We start from the raw sequence: 18,328 nt of genomic DNA, 5'->3' as shown, positions 1-18,328 counted from the left end.
TCTCTTCCAGATCCTGTTTGACCAGGCCCAGAGGTCGGTCCGGCAGCAGCTGCACAATTTTGTCAAAGAGTGAGTGTTTATTTACTGTTTGTCCTTCCCCTTGGATTTTCAGCTCCCTGAGCTTCCCATTCCACCTGTCCTGGGAGTGCAGGGGGCAGAACCAGAACCTCCCTGCAGGGCTGATCCTGCAGGATGAACATCCCAAAATCTGCAGGGCTGATCCTGCAGGCCAAACCCGTCCCAAAGTTCAGATCCCTGCAGGCCAAACCCATCCCAAAATCCATGTGCAGGGCTGATCCTGCAGGATAAACATCTCAAAGTTCAGATCCCAATAATAATAATAAAATAAACCCAAAAATAACCATAAAATAACCCCAAAAATAGTAATAAAAATAAAAATTTAAAAAAATATAATTCCCAACTCTCTAAAGAAAGACTTGACTGAAGCTGGAATGGACACGCTGGGCTGAGCTGGGATCCTGCTGGCACCTGCGGTTTGGTGTGGCCACAGCCTCACTTGTCCCCTTTCCACGTTTTATTCTCCCCTTCCAACCCTGATTTCTGCCCGTGCGTGGCCCCAGTGACGTGAGGAAGTTCAAGGAGACCAAGAAGCAGTTTGACAAGGTGCGGGAGGACATGGAGATCTCGCTGGTGAAGAACGCGCAGGCGCCGCGGCACAAACCGCACGAGGTGGAGGAGGCCACGGGCACCCTGAGCATCACCAGGAAATGCTTCAGGCACCTGGCCCTGGACTACGTGCTGCAGGTGGGGGCACTTTGCTCTCTGCAACCTCGGGGTTTAAATGTTCCGTTCTTCAGGTTTGGTGTGCGGCTCTGGGTTCACATCAGGGCATGGTGAGCAGGGAGACAAAACAATTCCTGCTCCAGCTGGGACCAAGGACAAATGATCCAAATCTCAGCCCAGGAGCACAAACCCCATGGGCTGGAGGGAGAAAAACAAGGATGGGACTGCAGGGGCTAAAGCTGGAATGGGACAATTCACTCCAAAATGCAAATGGACTAAAACTTATAATTTTGTGACCCATCATCCATTTTTTGGGACTATTTTGGTTCATCTTGGGTGCAACCCTGGCTGGGCTCTTGTGCTGCCCAAGGTGGATCCATTGAGGAGAAACTTTTCATAAATCATTTCAATAGATTATATAAAATTTATAATTATATAGATAAATTATATAAAAATTATATAGAAATTATCTATTTCAATCTATTGTTTTCTATTAGATATTATATATTTATGTAGAGATTACATTTAAATATACAATAATACATTCTATATCTATATATAGTAATTTTTATATTAATATATTATGTATGTTTATATATAAATATAAAATATATATTTAATGTATTTATATACGCTATATATAGGATTTATTATATATTATATATTTATATGGCAATTGTATATAAAAAATATATTGTATATCTATATCTAATGTGTTTTATATCTATTACATATATACATATATATAAATTAATTATATAAATTATCATAACATCCTTTCAATAAATTATTTGATCTCAGTAAGAGAAAAGAATAAAAGTTTCCCCTGCAGTGATTTTAACCAGGTGAGAAAGGTGCATTTATTGCACCTTTTAATCCTACCTGGAGCTCACCAAAACCCACCTTAGAGGCACTTTGCACTGGAATTATTCAGGAATGATTTGGGATTGATTTTCCAGTGGGTTTGGAGGTTCCCAGGCTGGGTTTGCTGCTGGTGCTGAGAGGAATATTTTGATTTTTTTCCCCAGATCAACGTGCTGCAGGCCAAGAAGAAATTCGAGATCCTGGACGCGGTAAGAGCTGCAGGAGAGGAGCCCTGGCTGCTCCTCAGGGAGAAAATCCAATTTTGGGGATTTTCAGGTGCTGCTTTCCCTTCTTTGTGCCCACAGCAGAGTGCAAGGAAGGAGAAAAGGGATAAATTGCTTGGGGGAAGTAAAAAACGAAGAATTAAGAAAGAAAAATTAAAGAAAGTAAAAATAAATTATTTGGGAGGGGGAAAGGGTTTAGGGTTTTTTGCTCTGCCCCAGGAAATGCTGATTTGTGCCCACAGTGAGGTGGAAGGAAGGAGAAAAAGGATAAATTGCTTTGGGAAAAAATAAAGAGTTAAAACCTAATTTTTCTGTGGGGAAAAAAGGATGAGGGTTTTTCACCCTTGCCCTGATGCAGCTGTTGTTTCTCTCCCCAGATGTTGTACAAAAAAAGGTCTCAAACCAAATCTTCAATTTCATTCTAAACTTCAACTTAGAAACCCAAAATTCTAAAATATCCAATCCCAACTCCAGCTGTTGTTTCTCTCCCCAGATATTGTCCAAAAAAAGGTCTCAAAATGTTCTATTTAATTCAAAACTTAATCTTACAACCCCAAAATTCCAGGATTCCCAGTCCCAGCTCCAGCTATTGTTTCCCCAGATGTCATCCAAAAAAAAAGAAAAAATCTCAAACCAAATATTCCATTTCATTCAAAACTTCAACTTTACCAAAATTCCAGGATTCCCAGTCCCAATATTTATCTAGAGATTATATTTAAATATGTAAATAATATATTATATATCTATATAAAAGATATTTTATATTAATACTCTATATTCTATATTCCTTTATAAAGTATATAGAAATGAATAAATGATAATATAAAATATAGATACATTCATATATTTTATATTGTGTATTCATTTATAAATGATACATAAATATACCAATGTGCGATACAGCTGTATTGCTGTGCGTTCTATCGATGTGTCAATAGCAGACCTGTTGTTCTCTCCCCAGATGCTGTCCTTCATGCACGCCCAGTTCACCTTTTTCCAGCAGGGTTACAGCCTCCTGCACGAGCTCGACCCCTACATGAAGAAATTGGCCACCGAGGTGAGGGGGGCTGGGCTCTGCTGCACCCCGACGGGTTTGGGGCTCCCCTTTCGTGCCCCCGCAGCCAGCAGGGAGTGCCCGGGGGGCTGCAGGAGCGGGGCCCACCCACACCCGGCATTTGCCCTCCTTTGTGCCCCTTTTCCCTCCTTTCCCTTTCCTGCCTCCTTTCTCTCTCCTTTCTCTCTCCTTTCCCCGCTCCTTTTTGCCTCCTTTTCCCCCTCTTTTCCCCCTCCTTTTTCCCTCTTCCTTGCCTCCTTTTTGCCCCTTTTTTTTGCCTTTTTCTTGCCTCTTTTCCCCTCCTTTTTCTCTCCTTTCCCCCCTCCTTTTTGGCATTTTCTTGCCTCCTTTCCCCCTCCTTTTCCCCTCCTTTCCCCCCCCTTTTTTCCATTTTTCCCCCTTTTTGGTGCTTTGGGCCCAGGATATCTCTGTCCTCACCCCCATCCCCTCCATCTCCATCCTGATTTTCCCCCGTTGGTTTTCCCAGCTGGACCAGCTGGTGATCGACTCAGCCGTGGAGAAGAGGGAGATGGAGCACAAGCACGCCCTGATCCAGCAGAGGGTGAGCCCCAGATTCCTGAGTTTCCTGGAAATTCTGGATTTTCCTGACTTTTCTGGATGTCCCTCGTGGCTGTTGGGCAGCTCCAGATGCCTCAAATTCAGGATTTTCCTGATTTTTCTGATTTTTGTGGATATCCCTGAGAGCCTTGTGGCTGCCTCAAATTCAGGATTTTCCTGATTTTCCTGCCTTTTTCTTTTTTCAAATTTAAATTCGACATTTAATTCGATTCAAGTCAAAATTAAAAAAATAAAAAGGCAGAATTTAAATAGAATAAATTTCTTTTTACTCTCACAATAGAATCTGAGGCATCTCAGATTTTCCACCCTTGGCAACGATTCCCAGCCTGAAGGTTGGGAATGAATAATGAATCACTGTTAATAATAATAAATTAAATTAATTAATTTATTTTTCTTTCCCTCCTCTTCTCCCTGCGTTGCTGCCTGGCCCTGCAGACCCTCCTGCAGGTGAGTTCCCACCTGGATCTTCACCCTGATCCCAGAAATCCTGTCCAAAACTTTGGGATTTTGGCAAATTTGTCCCTTTTTCATAGTTTATTAAAGTATCTCCACCCTGATCCCAGAGATCCTCTCAGAGTCACAAACCCTGTCCCAAACTTTGGGATTTTGGCAGATTTGTGCCTTTTCCTGTTCTATTAATCCATCTCCACGCTGATCCCATGGATCCTGTCAGAATCCTGTCCCAAACTTTGGCGTTTTGGCAGATTTCTCCCTTTTTCGTGTTTATTAACCCCTCTCCGCCCTGGTCCCCTGGGTCCTGTCATTCTGAGTCTCTTCCCTCTCCCCAGGATTTCTCCTACGACGACTCCAAGGTGGAATTCAACGTGGATGCCCCCAACGGGGTGGTGATGGAGGGGTACCTGTTCAAGAGAGCCAGCAACGCCTTCAAAACCTGGAACAGGCGAGAAATTATTCCAAATAACTTCTCCAATTAATTGAAATATTAATTTTAACAATTAAATAAATATTTGTATTTATATTTATATAATTAATTAAATTAAATATACTTAATATAAATAATTAATTATAAATATATTAATATTAATAATTAACATTATTCCAATTAGCTTATATAATTCAGATTTCACCTGATCTTGGGGCTGAGGCTCTGCACTCTTCCCTGCCTTACCCAACCCCTTCAAAATACTCTAATTCCAAACCCTTTTGGAAAGGAAACTCCTCAATCTTATAGGATTAATTTATTTTTAAAAATTAATTAATTTTTTTTCCATGCAAATAAAGGCAATTTCTGTGCATAAACAGTCCATTAAAGCATTTAATTAATTATTTAATTTATTTGTTTTATTTACCTGATTTATTTCAAAGCCTAATGAAAATTGGAATTTTTAATGGGGAGGTGCTGATGTCTGTCCGTGTGTCTGTCCCCCCTCAGGAGGTGGTTCTCCATCCAGAACAGCCAGCTGGTCTACCAGAAGAAGCTAAAGGTCAGTGAAGCTGCCCCAGGTGACAGCAGGGGATGAACCAAGTGCTTAATTAATTGATTAATTATTTAGTCAGTTCATTAACAAATTGCTTGGCTGGGGAGGAGTGGGGTGGGAGGAGCAGGGATTTGGGACAGCAAGGCCATGAGTGTGCTCCAGGAAAAAGGCAGCAAAGATTTATTAAATAATATTTATTAAGTAATTCTGTATTAAATAATTATTCATTACATTATTATTTATTAAATATTTTTATTTATGAAATAATTACTTATTAAGTAATTATTTTGGGGGGTTGGGGCAGGAGTTTGGGGGGTTTGAGGCAGGAGAGAGTTTGGAAGATTTGGGAAGAATTTTGGAGGTTTTGGGAAGAAGGAAGTTTGGAGGTTTTGGGAAGGAATTTGCAGGGTTTGGGAAGGAATTTGCAGGGTTTGGGCAGGAGGGACTTTGGAAGTTTTGGGAAGGAATTTGGAGGATTTGGGAAAGAGTTTGAAGAGTCTGGGCAGTTGTGCCCCAGCCCCAGGGAGCCCCCAAGCCCCTCCAGGCCCCGCTGTGTCCCCAGGACGTGCTGACCGTGGTGGTGGAGGACCTGAGGCTCTGCACGGTCAAACCCTGCGAGGACATCGAGAGGAGGTTCTGCTTCGAGGTCGTGTCCCCCACCAAGTGAGTTTGGGGCTCCCCAAGGATCCCTGGGTTGGACTGGGAGCACCTCTGGCTGCCCAACCTTGTGGGGGTCATTTTCACCTGGAAACTTTGGGCTGGGAAAAAGCTCCAATCTTGTGGGGTTAATTCTTGCCTAGAAGGTTTGGGGTGGGAGCAGCCCCAACCTTATGGGGTAAATTTTGGCTGGAAAGTTTGGAGTGGGAATGGTTTTGGCTGTCCAACTTTCTGGGGTTAATTTTTGCCTGAAGGGGTAGAAGAGGGAACACCCCAAGTTTGTGGGGGTTAATTTTTACCTGGAAGCTTCGGAGTGGGAACAGCCCAACCTTAGGTGGTAAATTTTTGCCTGGAGGATTTGGGATGGGAACACCCCAACCTTACGGGGTAAATTTTTGCCGCACTGCAATTCTGGTGCGGAGGATGAGGAGGACCAGCCCCACCCCAAGCCCTGGCGGTGTTTTTGGCTCTCCCCACCCCGTTCCCAGGAGCTGCATGCTGCAGGCTGACTCGGAGAAGCTGCGCCAGGCCTGGATCCAGGCTGTGCAAGCCAGCATCGCCTCCGCCTACCGCGAGAGCCCCGACTGCTTCTACATCGAGGTGAGCCCTGCGAACCCCAGCTCCTGCTGCCTTGGGAGGGCTGAGCTACAACAGGGGCTGGACAGAGATAAAAGGCAGGGATTTATTAAAAGGATCTAATATAGAACAATATATTGAAAAATAGATAATTTTTATCTAATTTATCTATCTAATTTTTAAATCTATTTTTATCTAATTTTATTTATTTATATATTTTTATCTATTTTTTAATGTAATTTTAAATATTATTTATTTATATATTTATAAATTTTATATCATTTAATGAAATGATTTATTAAAAGGATCTCCTCAATGGATCCACCTTGGGCAGCACAACAGCCCAGCCAGGGCTGCACCCAAGATGAACCAAAATGGTCCCAAAATATTCAGCCACTCATGGGGTCTCTCACTTTTACAAGTTCTGCTCCATTTGCATCTTGGAGTGAATTGTCCCATTCCAGCTTTAGCCCCTGCAGTCCCATCCTTGTTTTTCTCTCTCCAGCCCACGCTGTTTGTGCTCCTGGGCTGAGATTTGGATCATTTGTCCTTGGTCCCAGCTGGAGCAGGAATTGTTTTTTCTCCCTGCTCTGTGCACAGAGCTCACCATCCCATAATATGAAGCTCAGAGCCACTTTAGAGCCACTCCAAGGCATCAAACTAAGCTGAGTTTGCTCTTCTCCAGGTGTGCTGGAGGTGTTAATCTCCTGATTTTTTGGAGGTGTTAATCTCCTAATTTATAGCTTTTCCCTGCAGAGGCCAGACAGAACAGTCAGAGATTTTTAAAACACCTCTCAGTTGCCCCATCTCTAAATCAAAAAAAAATTTAATCCAACACGAAGGTATCATCCTCCTCTTTTAGAGCCACTCCAAACCAAGCCGAGTTTGCTCTCCCCCAGGTGTTCATCTCCTGATCTTTTGCTTTTCCCTGCAGAGGCTGGACAGAACAGCCTCCCCCTCCACCAGCAGCATCGACTCGGCCACGGATTCGCGGGAGCGGGGCGGGAAGGGGGAGCCGATCCTGCAGAGGGTGCAGAGCATCCCTGGGAACGAGCAGTGCTGTGACTGCGGGCAGCCGGATCCCCGCTGGGCCAGCATCAACCTGGGCATCCTGCTCTGCATTGAGTGCTCCGGCATCCACAGGTGCTGCTGGGATCCGGGGAAATCGTGGGGGAAGTGGGCTGGGATGGAGGGCAGGATCCTGGAGAAAATCCCAGAGAAATGGGCTGGGATGGAGGGCAAGATTCCTGGGGAAAATCACAGGGGAAAATGGCAGGGATGGAGGGCAGGATCCCAGGGAAAAATGGCCCGGGATGGGGTGCAGGAATCCAGGAAAAGTGGTGGAGCCGGAATTGCAGAGACATAATTCAGAGCTTGTTAGGGAAATGGTGGGCTTGTGGGATGGTAATAATTTCTGGATTTTCTCCCTCTTGCCTGAACAGGAGCCTGGGTGTTCACTGCTCCAAGGTCCGATCCCTCACGCTGGATTCCTGGGAGCCAGAGCTGCTGAAAGTGAGTGCTGGATTTTTCCAGGGAGAAACACTGGAAAAGGGGAGAATTCCTCCTCTGAACCTTTAATTCCCTCCCTGAATTTCACTTCCAGCTGATGTGTGAGCTGGGCAACAGCACCATGAACCAGATTTACGAGGCGCAGTGCGAGGAGCTGGGGCTGAAGAAACCAACAGCAGGGAGCTCCAGGTGAGCCCAAAATCTGTGGAAAAGGCAGGTTCAGGGAAAACCTGAACTTCAAAACTCATTTTGAAATTTCAGAAATAGGAATTTTAGACCTCAGGTGGACAAAACACCCCAGAGCAGCAGCTCCATCCCCTCATGGCTGCTTTGGGCAAACCCAGTTCCCTCAGAGATCTGCAAATGCAAAACTCATTTTGAAATTTGAGAAACTGGAATTTTAGAACTCAGGTGGACAAAACACCCCAGAGCAGCAGCTCCATTTTCTCATTGCTGCTTGCCAGTTGTCTCTGGAAAGGCAAGTCCAGAGACCTCAAAATGCCTCATTTTAAAGTTGGAGAAGTAGGAATTTTAACCTCAAGTGGACAAAACACCCAAGAGCAGCAGCTCCATCCCCTCATGACTGCTTTGGGCAAACCCAATTCCCTCAGAGGGCCAGAGGGCTGCAAATGCCTCATTTTAAAGTCCTGGAAATAAAAATATTAGGCTTCAGATGGACCAAAAAACCCCAGTGCAGCAGCTGCTCCATCCCCTCATGCGTTTTCCCAAATCCCCTAAATTGCCATTTCTGTGCTGCCCTTCCTCAGGCAGGACAAGGAGGCCTGGATCAAGGTGAAGTACATGGAGAAGTTCCTGAAGGAGCTGTTGGGCTGCAAACGCCAAACTCATTTTTGAGTTCAAGAAACAGAAATTTTAGGCTTCAGGTGGACAAAACACTTATGTCCAAATCCCCTAAATTGCTGTTTCTGTGCTGCCCCCCCTCAGGCAGGACAAGGAGGCCTGGATCAAGGTGAAGTACGTGGAGAAGAAGTTCCTGAAGAAGCTGCTGGGCGGGGAGGCGCTGGCCGAGGCCGAGCCCAAGCGGCGCCGCTGGTGCGTCAAGAAGTGCCAGAGGCACAGCAGCGGCTCCCGGGCGCCCGCGGCGCGCAGGAAATACCGGCAGGAACCGGGGAGCGCCTGCCCCGCCATGCTGGCCTCAGGTGGGGAACCATGGGGGAACTGCTCATCAAACACGGGGGACATGCAGGAAATACCGGCAGAAACTGGGGAACCATGGGGGAACTGCTCATCAAACCTTGGGGACATGCAGGAAATACCAGCAGGAACTGGGGAACCATGAGGGAACTGCTCATCAAACATGGGGGACATGCAGGAAATACCGGCAGGAACCGGGGAACCATGGGGGAACTGCTCATCAAACACGGGGGACATGCAGGAAATACCGGCAGGAACTGGGGAACCATGGGGGAACTGCTCATCAAACCTTGGGGACATGCAGGAAATACCAGCAGGAACTGGGGAACCATGGGGGAACTGCTCATCAAACCTTGGGGACATGCAGGAAATACCGGCAGGAACTGGGGAACCATGGGGGAACTGCTCATCAAACACGGGGGACATGCAGGAAATACCAGCAGGAACTGGGGAACCATGGGGGAACTGCTCATCAAACCTTGGGGACATGCAGGAAATACCAGCAGGAACTGGGGAACCATGGGGGAACTGCTCATCAAACACGGGGGACATGCAGGAAATACCAGCAGGAACTGGGGAACCATGGGGGAACTGCTCATCAAACACGGGGGACATGCAGGAAATACCGGCAGGAACTGGGGAACCATGAGGGAACTGCTCATCAAACACGGGGGACATGCAGGAAATACCGGCAGGAACCAGGGAACCATGAGGGAACTGCTCATCAAACACGGGGGACATGCAGGAAATACCGGCAGGAACTGGGGAACCATGGGGGAACTGCTCATCAAACACGGGGGACATGCAGGAAATACCGGCAGGAACTGGGGAACCATGAGGGAACTGCTCATCAAACACGGGGGACATGCAGGAAATACCGGCAGGAACCAGGGAACCATGAGGGAACTGCTCATCAAACACGGGGGACATGCAGGAAATACCGGCAGGAACTGGGGAACCATGGGGGAACTGCTCATCAAACCTTGGGGACATGCAGGAAATACCGGCAGGAACTGGGGAACCATGGGGGAACTGCTCATCAAACCTTGGGGACATGCAGGAAATACCGGCAGGAACCGGGGAACCATGGGGGAACTGCTCATCAAACACGGGGGACATGCAGGAAATACCGGCAGGAACTGGGGAAAAGTAATTTATTAATAAAATGATTACATATATGTATATATGAAATTTAGTGAAAAAATAAATTCATGAAAGTGATACCTTGTAAAGGCTGACCTAGATCTCACTAATGTATGTATGTATATATATATATAAAATACATATAAACTATATCTTATATACATACTGATATGTATATAAACTACTGATTAATATACATATATAAACTAATATGTATATAATTTATCACTATTTATATATAAGCTACACAAGGGTAGCTGATAAATGATATTACATTAAAGCACTTGGTGCAAAATTACTTTGTTAAGAAATTTGTGATATTTTGGGCTCTTAGGAGGGTTCTGGCTGTTCTGGGATGACTCTGGCCAGAGCCTTGTTCCGTTTTGGGCCATGTGCCCACAGCTGTGGCTCTGGGTGTGCAGCCCCAGCTGGGAACGCTCTCCCTGCTGGCCATTAATTCTGAATTTCCCTGGGAAGCAGCAGCCACCCTGGAGAGGAAATTCCGCCGGGATTCTCTGTTCTGCCCCGACGAGCTGGACTCCCTCTTCTCCTACTTCGACACCGGCGCCGGCTCCGGCCCTCGCAGTAAGTGCTCTACAACAGATCTTTATTTTTATTTTTAATGGATTTTGGTTTTACCTCTGCAAGAGAGGCTGTGCCTAGGAAGGGCTCTGGCTGCTCAGAGGCAGCTTTAAAAGGTTAAAAATCTGTGACATTTTGGGTTCTTAGGAAGGTTCTGCTTGCTCTCAGAACTCTGGGATCACTTTGGTCAGAAATTTCTGGTATTTTGGATTCTTACAAAGGTTCTTATGAAGCCACTCCCTTCCCTCCCAGTTCTGCCAGGGTTGAGTTGAGGGGTTGGGTCAATGGTCTTGATGGATTTCTGTGGATGAATTCTGTGGATGGGTGCGGTGATTGCTGTGGATGGGTGCTGTGGATTCTCTGACGCTTTCTCCTGGAGGAGGAGCAGCCCAGGCAGGCCTGGCTGTGGGCTGGGTGTTCAGGTGGCCGTGGTTTGTGTCCTGTTGGCCCCGCAGGTCTGAGCAGTGACAGTGGCCTGGGCGGGAGCACGGACGGCAGCGGCGACGCGCTCGTGTTCGGCTCCGTGGTGGACAGCGTCACCGAGGAAGGTGGGTGGCACACGGGGGGTGGCACTTGGAAGGGCTGAGGGCATTATCCAGAACCTTCTCGGGTGGAGCTTTTGACAGAGTCAAGGCTGAGGGGTTTTGAGGAGTTGATTGGGAAAACAGAACTTTTCTATCGAACCTGAGTCCTGCTGGAGGGCAGGGTTAGAAGGGGTTTTGGGGAAGGAGCTTGGGGGTTTTGGGGAGGGAGTTCTTCCTTGTGAGCATGGGGAGGGGCTGGGGTGGGTTTCCCAGAGAAGCTGCCCCATCCCTGGAAGTGCTCAAGGGCAGGTTGGAGCACCCTGGGATAATACAATGAATTTTGGGAACCCTTCCAACCCACTGCAGGGTTCTCTATTTTCTCCTGGAATTTCCCCCAGATAAAGGCAGAACTCCACAAGCAATGCTAGGCCCAGCTTCCCTTAGACAGCGTGGGTGACCACATGGCATGGGGACCATCCAAAATGCAGTGAGATGCTTTGGGCTGACTTTTCCCCCTTTGCTCTCCCTTTCCTCTCCCTTTGCTCTCCCCTTTCCACCCCTCTTCTTTTCCCTTTTCTCCCCGTTTTCCCCCCGTTTTTCCCCTTCCCCTCTCGTCCCAGCAGAGTGTGAGGTGTCGGATGACTCCAGCGGGGAGGCGGAGCTGGAGCAGGAGGTGTCGGACCTGGAGGAGGTTCGGGAGGTGCCGGCGGGGCTGGTTCTGTCCCGGGCCGCCCGGAGCCGGAACCTGCCCCTGCTGGCCGCTGCCCTGGCCCACGGCGCCGATGTCAACTGGGCCAACGAGGAGGACGAGGGCAAAACCCCCCTGATGCAGGCTGTCAGTGGGGTGAGGGTCCCCGGGGGCTGGGGATGTGGGGTGGGACAAGGGCAGAACCCCCCGATGCAGGCTGTCAGCGGCGTGAGGGGACGTGGGGAGGGGGACTGGAGCATGGGAGCTGTCCAGTTTGGGTGAAATGGAGTGGGAATTCCCTCTGGGAATTGTCCGGTCTGGTGTGGGAATTCCCTTTGGGAATTGGGTCTGGGTGAACTGAGGTGGAAATTCCTTCTTTGGAGCTCAAGCATTGTCCCGTCTGTGTGAATTGATTGGAAATTCTTTGGGAATTGTCCAGTCTGGCTGAATTGATGTGGGAATTCCCTTTGGGAATTGTCCAATCTGGCTGAACTGAGTGGAAACTCCCATTTTTCCCCCCATTTTCCCCTGTTTCCAGGGCTCCCTGCTGGCCTGTGAGTTCTTGCTGCAGAACGGGGCCGATGTGAACCAGCGGGACGCGCGGGGCCGGGCGCCGCTGCACCACGCCACCTACCTGGGGCACACCGGGTGAGTGCCCCCCTTCCACCCACCCATCCACCCACCCATCCATCCACCCATCCATCCATCCCTGCCACCTACCTGGGGCACACCGGGTGAGTGCCCCCCTTCCACCCACCCATCCATCCATCCACCCATCCATCCATCCCTGCCACCTACCTGGGGCACACCGGGTGAGTGCCCCCCATCCCTGCTTCCTGCAGGGAATTCCCACCTGGAGAGCACAAAACCTCAGGATCTGGGGGAATCCAGCTGGAAAATGCGGATTTTGGGGCGTTGGCAGCAGCTCAGGGCTGGCACGGGGCGGGGTGAGGTGGGAGATTGGGGTGGGAGCTTTTCTCTGGGGAGGGGCTGGGATGGAATTCCCAGGGAATTTGTGACTGGGATGGAATTCCCTGAGGATTTCAGGCTGCCCCATCCCTGGAAGTGCCCAAGGGCAGGTTGGAGCACCTGGGATAAGGATGATGAGCTGGAATTCTGTGCCTCTGGAATTCCTTTCCTGAAGCCCCCTGTCCCTCAGGCAGATGTGCCTGTTCCTGAAGCGTGGGGCTGGGATTTGGGAATTTGGGAATTCAGGAATTGTTTCATTCCCTCCCCAGGCAGGTGTGCCTGTTCCTGAAGCGCGGGGCCACCCAGGACACCCCGGACGGGGACGGGCAGGACCCGCTGAGCATCGCGGTGAGCGCGGCCAACGCCGACATCGTCACCCTGTGAGTGCCACCGGGAGGGCTGGGGAATACTGGGAAACATTGGGGAATGCCGGGAGACACTAGGAAATACTGGGAAATACTGGGAAACACTGGGAGACACTGCCCGGAGACCAGGAAACGCTGGAAAACACTGGGAGGCATTGGGAGACATGGGGAACTACTGGGAAACACTGCCTGGGGACTGGGCAACACTGGGAAGTACTGGGAACACCAGGAACTGCTGCCTGGGAGCAGGGAAACGCTGGGAAACGCCGAGAACCAGCAGGGGCAGGAATAACGAAGCCTCCCTGCCGTCCCCGCAGGCTGCGGCTGGCGCGGATGAACGAGGAGATGCGGGAGGCAGAGGGGCCCCTGGGGCAGCCCGGGCAGTACCCCAGCAACAGCCCCACGGAGCTGCAGTACAGGAAATGCATCCAGGAGTTCATCAGCCTCAACATCGATGAGTGTTAGGGACAGCCCGGTGCCCGCGGCCGGCCCGGAGCCGGGCGGGTCCCCGTCAGCCCCACCCTTGGATATTCGGTGTTTTCCCTGCTGGTTGGTCCGGTTGTGATGCCTGCACACCCCGAGGGCTGAGCTGCCCTCAGGGGGTTTTACCTTGTGGGCTTTGAGTTCTCATGCTTGACTACTGGATGGTTGATTTTTTTAATTTTTTTTTTTGAGGGTTTTTCTTTGGAGTAGGAACCTCCCCAGGGTATGACCACAGATTGTGGGATTGTGGCCCGTGGGATGGAGTGTGTGGGAAGTGTGGGAGATGAGCTTAGAGGTTAAAAAAACAGCAACAACAACAACGACAAAAAAAAAGAAAAAAAAAAAAAAAAGGAAAAAAAATTCAAAAAGAGAAGCAAAGGAAAAACCTTCTGTGACCAGGAGAGAGCCACCAACACCAGGAGCAGACACAGCTGTGCCTGAAGAACTGGCTTGGAATTCTGGCAGGGATGGTGGCGTGGAGCCTGCTCTGCCCAGGGAGGGCCCCGAGGTGCCCTCCAGGCTGGATTTGGGGCAGGGATGCTCCGGAGGCCCAGCAGGATCAGGATCGGGATCGGGATCTGGATCGGGATTCAGGATCTCCAGCTCCTCACCTGTCGCTGCTCTCAGGACTGAACCAGCCACACTCCCCTCGACTGCTGCCCTGGCTGCTGGGCTGCCCAAAGCCATCGCTGCCCCGCTCCCATCCCACTGCAATTCCCAGGAGGATTCCCATCCTGCAGCATTCCTGGAAGGATTCCCATCCTGCAGGATTCCCAGCAGGGTTCCAGCCCCACTGGAATTCCCAGAAGCAGCAGCACTGATCCCTGTCGCTGGCGATGGGCTCGGGGCAGGGAGGGGAACCAGCGCCAGCTGCTCGGTGCAATTTCACAGAATCCCAGATCCCATTACCCAGATCCCATTGTCCCAGATCCCCAGGCTGGAAGTCAAGTTCAAGCCCATCAAGCCCACCCCAAGCCCCAGCACCCCAAGCAAACCACATCCAATCTTCTTCTAATCCCACCCAGGGATGGAGACTTTGCCCTCCCTGTTCCCTGCAGGTCTCCATGGGGGACAATTCCACCTGCACGAATCCCCTCCGTGCTCCCCCCTCGTGCTGGAGCATCTCAGCAGCTTTGGAGCTCCCCAGCTCTGAGAAGCTGCAGAATTTTTGTGGTTTTCTCCTTTTTTTTCCTCTCTCAGCTGCAGTGAGGGAGCGTGGCTCTCCTTGGAGCGCTTTGCTGCTGTCTCACCCTGTCCTGGGAGGGTTTATGGAGCTCAGGGGGCTCTGGAATCCTGGATGGAGCTTGGAGACTTTCCCGATGTCCCCAGCTGCAGTTGGCACCAGGATCTGTCAGGATTTGGGGGCAGGATCTGTCTGGATTTGGGGGCAGGATTTGGGGGCAGGATCCGTCTGGATTTTGGATCCCAGTCCTGGCTGCTCCTGGCCCAGTTAGGATGGGGCTGGGAGCTGATCCTGCTCCCGGATCCGCCCTGGGCTCCAGCCTGGCTCCCGCAGGACGCCCCAGATCCCTGCTCTGACCCCGGCCTGGGGCTGGCCCATCCCGCAGGGAATTCCCTCCCCAGCCCCATCCTGGGGCAGCTCCTGGTGCTGATTCCCCCTCGGGCCGTGCAAATCCCTCAGGGTCCTTCCAAGCTCTGGAGAGAAAAGAGAATTTTCACTTTTGAGAGTGGAAGAGAATTTTCTTCATTTGAGAAAAAATAATTTCTTCATTCTTGAGAGTGGAAGAGAGTTTTCACCATTTGAGAGCAAAGGAGAATTTTCACATTTAAGAAAAAAGGAGAATTTCACATTTGAGAGTGGAGAGTTTTAACCATTTGAGAGTGGAGGAGAATTCTCACATTTGAGAGTTGAAAATTTTCACCACTTGAGAGCAAAGAGAATTTTCACCATTTGAGAAAAAGGAGAATTTCTTCATTCTTGAGAGTGGAAGAGAATTTTCATATTTGAGAGTGAAGAATTTTCACATTTGAGAAAAAAGGAGAATTTCTTCACTCTTGAGAGCAAAGGAGAATTTCCACCATTTTTCACCACTTTTCGAATTTCACACTCTGCTCTGCTTGTGGATTTCAGCATGGCCATAATTTGAATTATTTGAATTTTTTAACCTGTACAGCAACTCCAAACTGATTTTCAACCCCCCCCCCTGCTTTTCCCAGCTTTTTTAGGAGGAGTTCAAAACCCGACTGATCCTTTTGAGAACTGAGGAGAAACCACAGCTTCCATTTTTTGGGTCATTTTATTTCACTTTTTCTGGGAATTCTGGCCACCAATCCTGGCCAGGCTGCACCCTGGAAGCTCAGACTCACTGCTGAAGTACATGAAGTTGGAAAAAAATGTAAATATCGATGCAAAAAGCAGCATCTTGCAAGACAATGGATTTATTTAACATTGTATTGGTACTTTAAATATTTAGATTCAATGTATAAAAGCAACTTGGTGCACTTTTCCTACCTGACAGTATTTTGGGGGGTTTTATGTTCTTTTGTTATGGGTTTTGTGCTGTCTTTTTTAATCAGTGGAATTGTTTAAGTATTTAATTTATTCTTATTATTGATGTGCCCAGAGGACTAGTGCAATTTTTATTCAATACAGTTGGTCTGTATTTAATGTCAGGATTTTTTCCGTAGCGTTTTTAGGGAATATTTTTCCAAAATTGCCTTTTTTTTTTTCCCCCTCACCCTAATTTTCCTCTCTTCCCCCCCTTTTTCCCTTTGTGTTTCCATCACGGATTCAAAACCTCAAAATTTGAGATAAACCCAACACCCTGCAGTCCCCAAACCAGAACTTTCTCCAGGAAAAACACGTTAAGGATGCACTTCTCCCTATTTCCTGTGTTTCTTGGATGTTTTATTTCTCCTGGGGGCGTTTCTGGGGGGGTGTGGGCTCCAAATTTCGGAGGGGAGAGTGGGGAAGGCACGCAGAAAATTCAATTTTCAAATTGAAATTTGAGCATTTTCAGGCTCTGAGTGGGATGAAAAAATGAACGTTTTGTTGTTTTTCCTGCCTGAAATGCAGCTGGATTTGTGTTGTACCATCCTGGTTGGAAGAATTGATGCCCTAAATTGGATTTTTTTCTATTTTTTTTTCTCATTTTATCTTTTATTTTTCCAAGGGGGTGTGAGTGTTTTCTCTTGGATTTAACCACATTTAACAGGAGGAATTTAAAAGTGAAAACCCCTCAGCCACCAGGATCCTCCATCCTTGGGATTTTTTGGGATATGGGGGAATTTTTCTCTCTTTATTTGACCCAAGTGCCTGGACTTGGATCCAGTCTGGGCTTGGATCTCTGATTCCAGCTGGGATTTTCAATATTCCAGGGTTTTTTCAGGTTATTCCAGCCTTGCTGCCTCTGAGCTGCGAAAATTCTTGGAGTATTTTAAAGGAAAAAATAATTTTAAAAAAGGGATTGGAAGATTTGATGCCTTTAACCAAAAATCCAGGTGTGAGAAGCTGAGCTGGGCCAGGCATCAAATGGAATTATTTGTTGGAAAATACCTCTGAGATCATCAAATTAATTAATTAATCATCCTGCGTCTTCCAGGAGAGAACTGGAGGGAGGATTTTGGGATTGAGAGATCAGGAACATCAAAAATATCAGGAAATATCAAAATCAGGATCAGGAACGGCAAAAACTTTGTGATTTGTGCAAGAAAAACCCAGGAGCTGCACAGGGAATGCACAGGGGTTGGGGTTAGGCCGGAGGGGTTGGGGTTAGGCCGGAGGGGTTGGGGTTGGGCTGGAGGGGTTGGGCCAGGCCGGAGGGGTTGGGGTTAGGCCAGGCCAGAGGGGTTGGGGTTAGGCCAGGCCGGAGGGGTTGGGGTTAGGCCGGAGGGGTTGGGGTTAGGCCGGAGGGGTTGGGCCAGGCCAGAGGGGTTGGGGTTAGGCCGGAGGGGTTGGGGTTGGGCCAGAGGGGTTGGGCCAGGCCGGAAGGGTTGGGGTTAGGCCGGAGGGGTTGGGGTTAGGCCAGAGGGGTTGGGGTTAGGCCAGGCCGGAGGGGTTGAGGTTAGGCCGGAGGGGTTGGGGTTAGGCCAGGCCGGAGGGGTTGGGGTTAGGCCAGGCCGGAGGGGTTGGGGTTGGGCCAGAGGGGTTGGGGTTAGGCCAGGCCGGAGGGGTTGGGGTTGGGCCGGGCCGGAGGGGTTGGGGTTAGGCCAGGCCGGAGGGGTTGGGGTTGGGCCGGGCCGGAGGGGTTGGGGTTAGGCCAGGCCGGAGGGGTTGGGGTTGGGCCGGAGGGGTTGGGGTTAGGCCAGGCCGGAGGGGTTGGGGTTAGGCCGGAGGGGTTGGGCCAGGCCAGAGGGGTTGGGGTTAGGCCAGGCCGGAGGCCTTATTTGGTTATGTTAGAGGGGTTGTTTGGCCAGCTCAGGGGGCTTTGGCACCTCAGATGTTTTTTTGGTCATCTCAGAGGGTTTCTGGACAGCTCAGAGGGGATTTTGGTCATCTCAGACGTTTTTCTGCCACCTCAGACGTTTTTTTGCTGTCTCACAGGGGTTTTTACCATCTCAGAGGTTTTTGGCCAGCCTGAGGCTCTGCCCTCGCTGTAAATAAAATTAAACTCCTACCCCTGCTCTCCTCCCTCCCCACTCTCTTTGCACCCGGATTTTTTAACCCTTCCCCTCCCTGCACCTCTGGAAATTCAGATTTTTCTCTCTGTAATCACCTTTGTACAATTCCAAAGCTCTTTCTTGTGCTCTCTGCCTTTTTTCCCCTCTCCTTTCTCTGGTCTCTTGAAGCACTCTTAATAAAAATCTGGATAA

At 49.1% G+C, this 18,328-nt stretch overlaps 1 protein-coding gene across 1 annotated transcript in view; it reads left to right on the top strand.

Annotated features, from left to right (window-relative positions):
* ACAP3 (ArfGAP with coiled-coil, ankyrin repeat and PH domains 3) overlaps positions 1–16,396 on the top strand; it is a 38,594-nt gene extending 22,198 nt beyond the window's left edge. The window contains exons 5-24 of the mRNA XM_066563820.1: positions 11–69; positions 582–765; positions 1,773–1,817; positions 2,794–2,889; positions 3,374–3,448; positions 3,901–3,912; positions 4,254–4,366; positions 4,859–4,910; positions 5,467–5,567; positions 6,050–6,161; positions 7,072–7,280; positions 7,580–7,649; positions 7,741–7,835; positions 8,592–8,806; positions 10,425–10,529; positions 10,982–11,074; positions 11,674–11,894; positions 12,277–12,386; positions 12,977–13,087; positions 13,390–16,396. Coding sequence (XP_066419917.1) covers positions 11–69; positions 582–765; positions 1,773–1,817; positions 2,794–2,889; positions 3,374–3,448; positions 3,901–3,912; positions 4,254–4,366; positions 4,859–4,910; positions 5,467–5,567; positions 6,050–6,161; positions 7,072–7,280; positions 7,580–7,649; positions 7,741–7,835; positions 8,592–8,806; positions 10,425–10,529; positions 10,982–11,074; positions 11,674–11,894; positions 12,277–12,386; positions 12,977–13,087; positions 13,390–13,537 — 2,226 coding nt within the window. The 3' untranslated portion in view covers positions 13,538–16,396. The remainder of the gene's footprint in view (positions 1–10; positions 70–581; positions 766–1,772; positions 1,818–2,793; positions 2,890–3,373; positions 3,449–3,900; positions 3,913–4,253; positions 4,367–4,858; positions 4,911–5,466; positions 5,568–6,049; positions 6,162–7,071; positions 7,281–7,579; positions 7,650–7,740; positions 7,836–8,591; positions 8,807–10,424; positions 10,530–10,981; positions 11,075–11,673; positions 11,895–12,276; positions 12,387–12,976; positions 13,088–13,389) is intronic.
* The last annotated feature ends 1,932 nt before the right edge of the window (positions 16,397–18,328 follow it).

The sequence above is a fragment of the Molothrus aeneus genome, chromosome 21, assembly GCF_037042795.1.
Source record: "Molothrus aeneus isolate 106 chromosome 21, BPBGC_Maene_1.0, whole genome shotgun sequence".
Classification (NCBI taxonomy): domain Eukaryota; kingdom Metazoa; phylum Chordata; class Aves; order Passeriformes; family Icteridae; genus Molothrus; species Molothrus aeneus.
The sequence above is the reverse complement of the archived record's forward strand: the minus strand, read 5'-3'. Positions and strand labels throughout refer to the sequence as shown.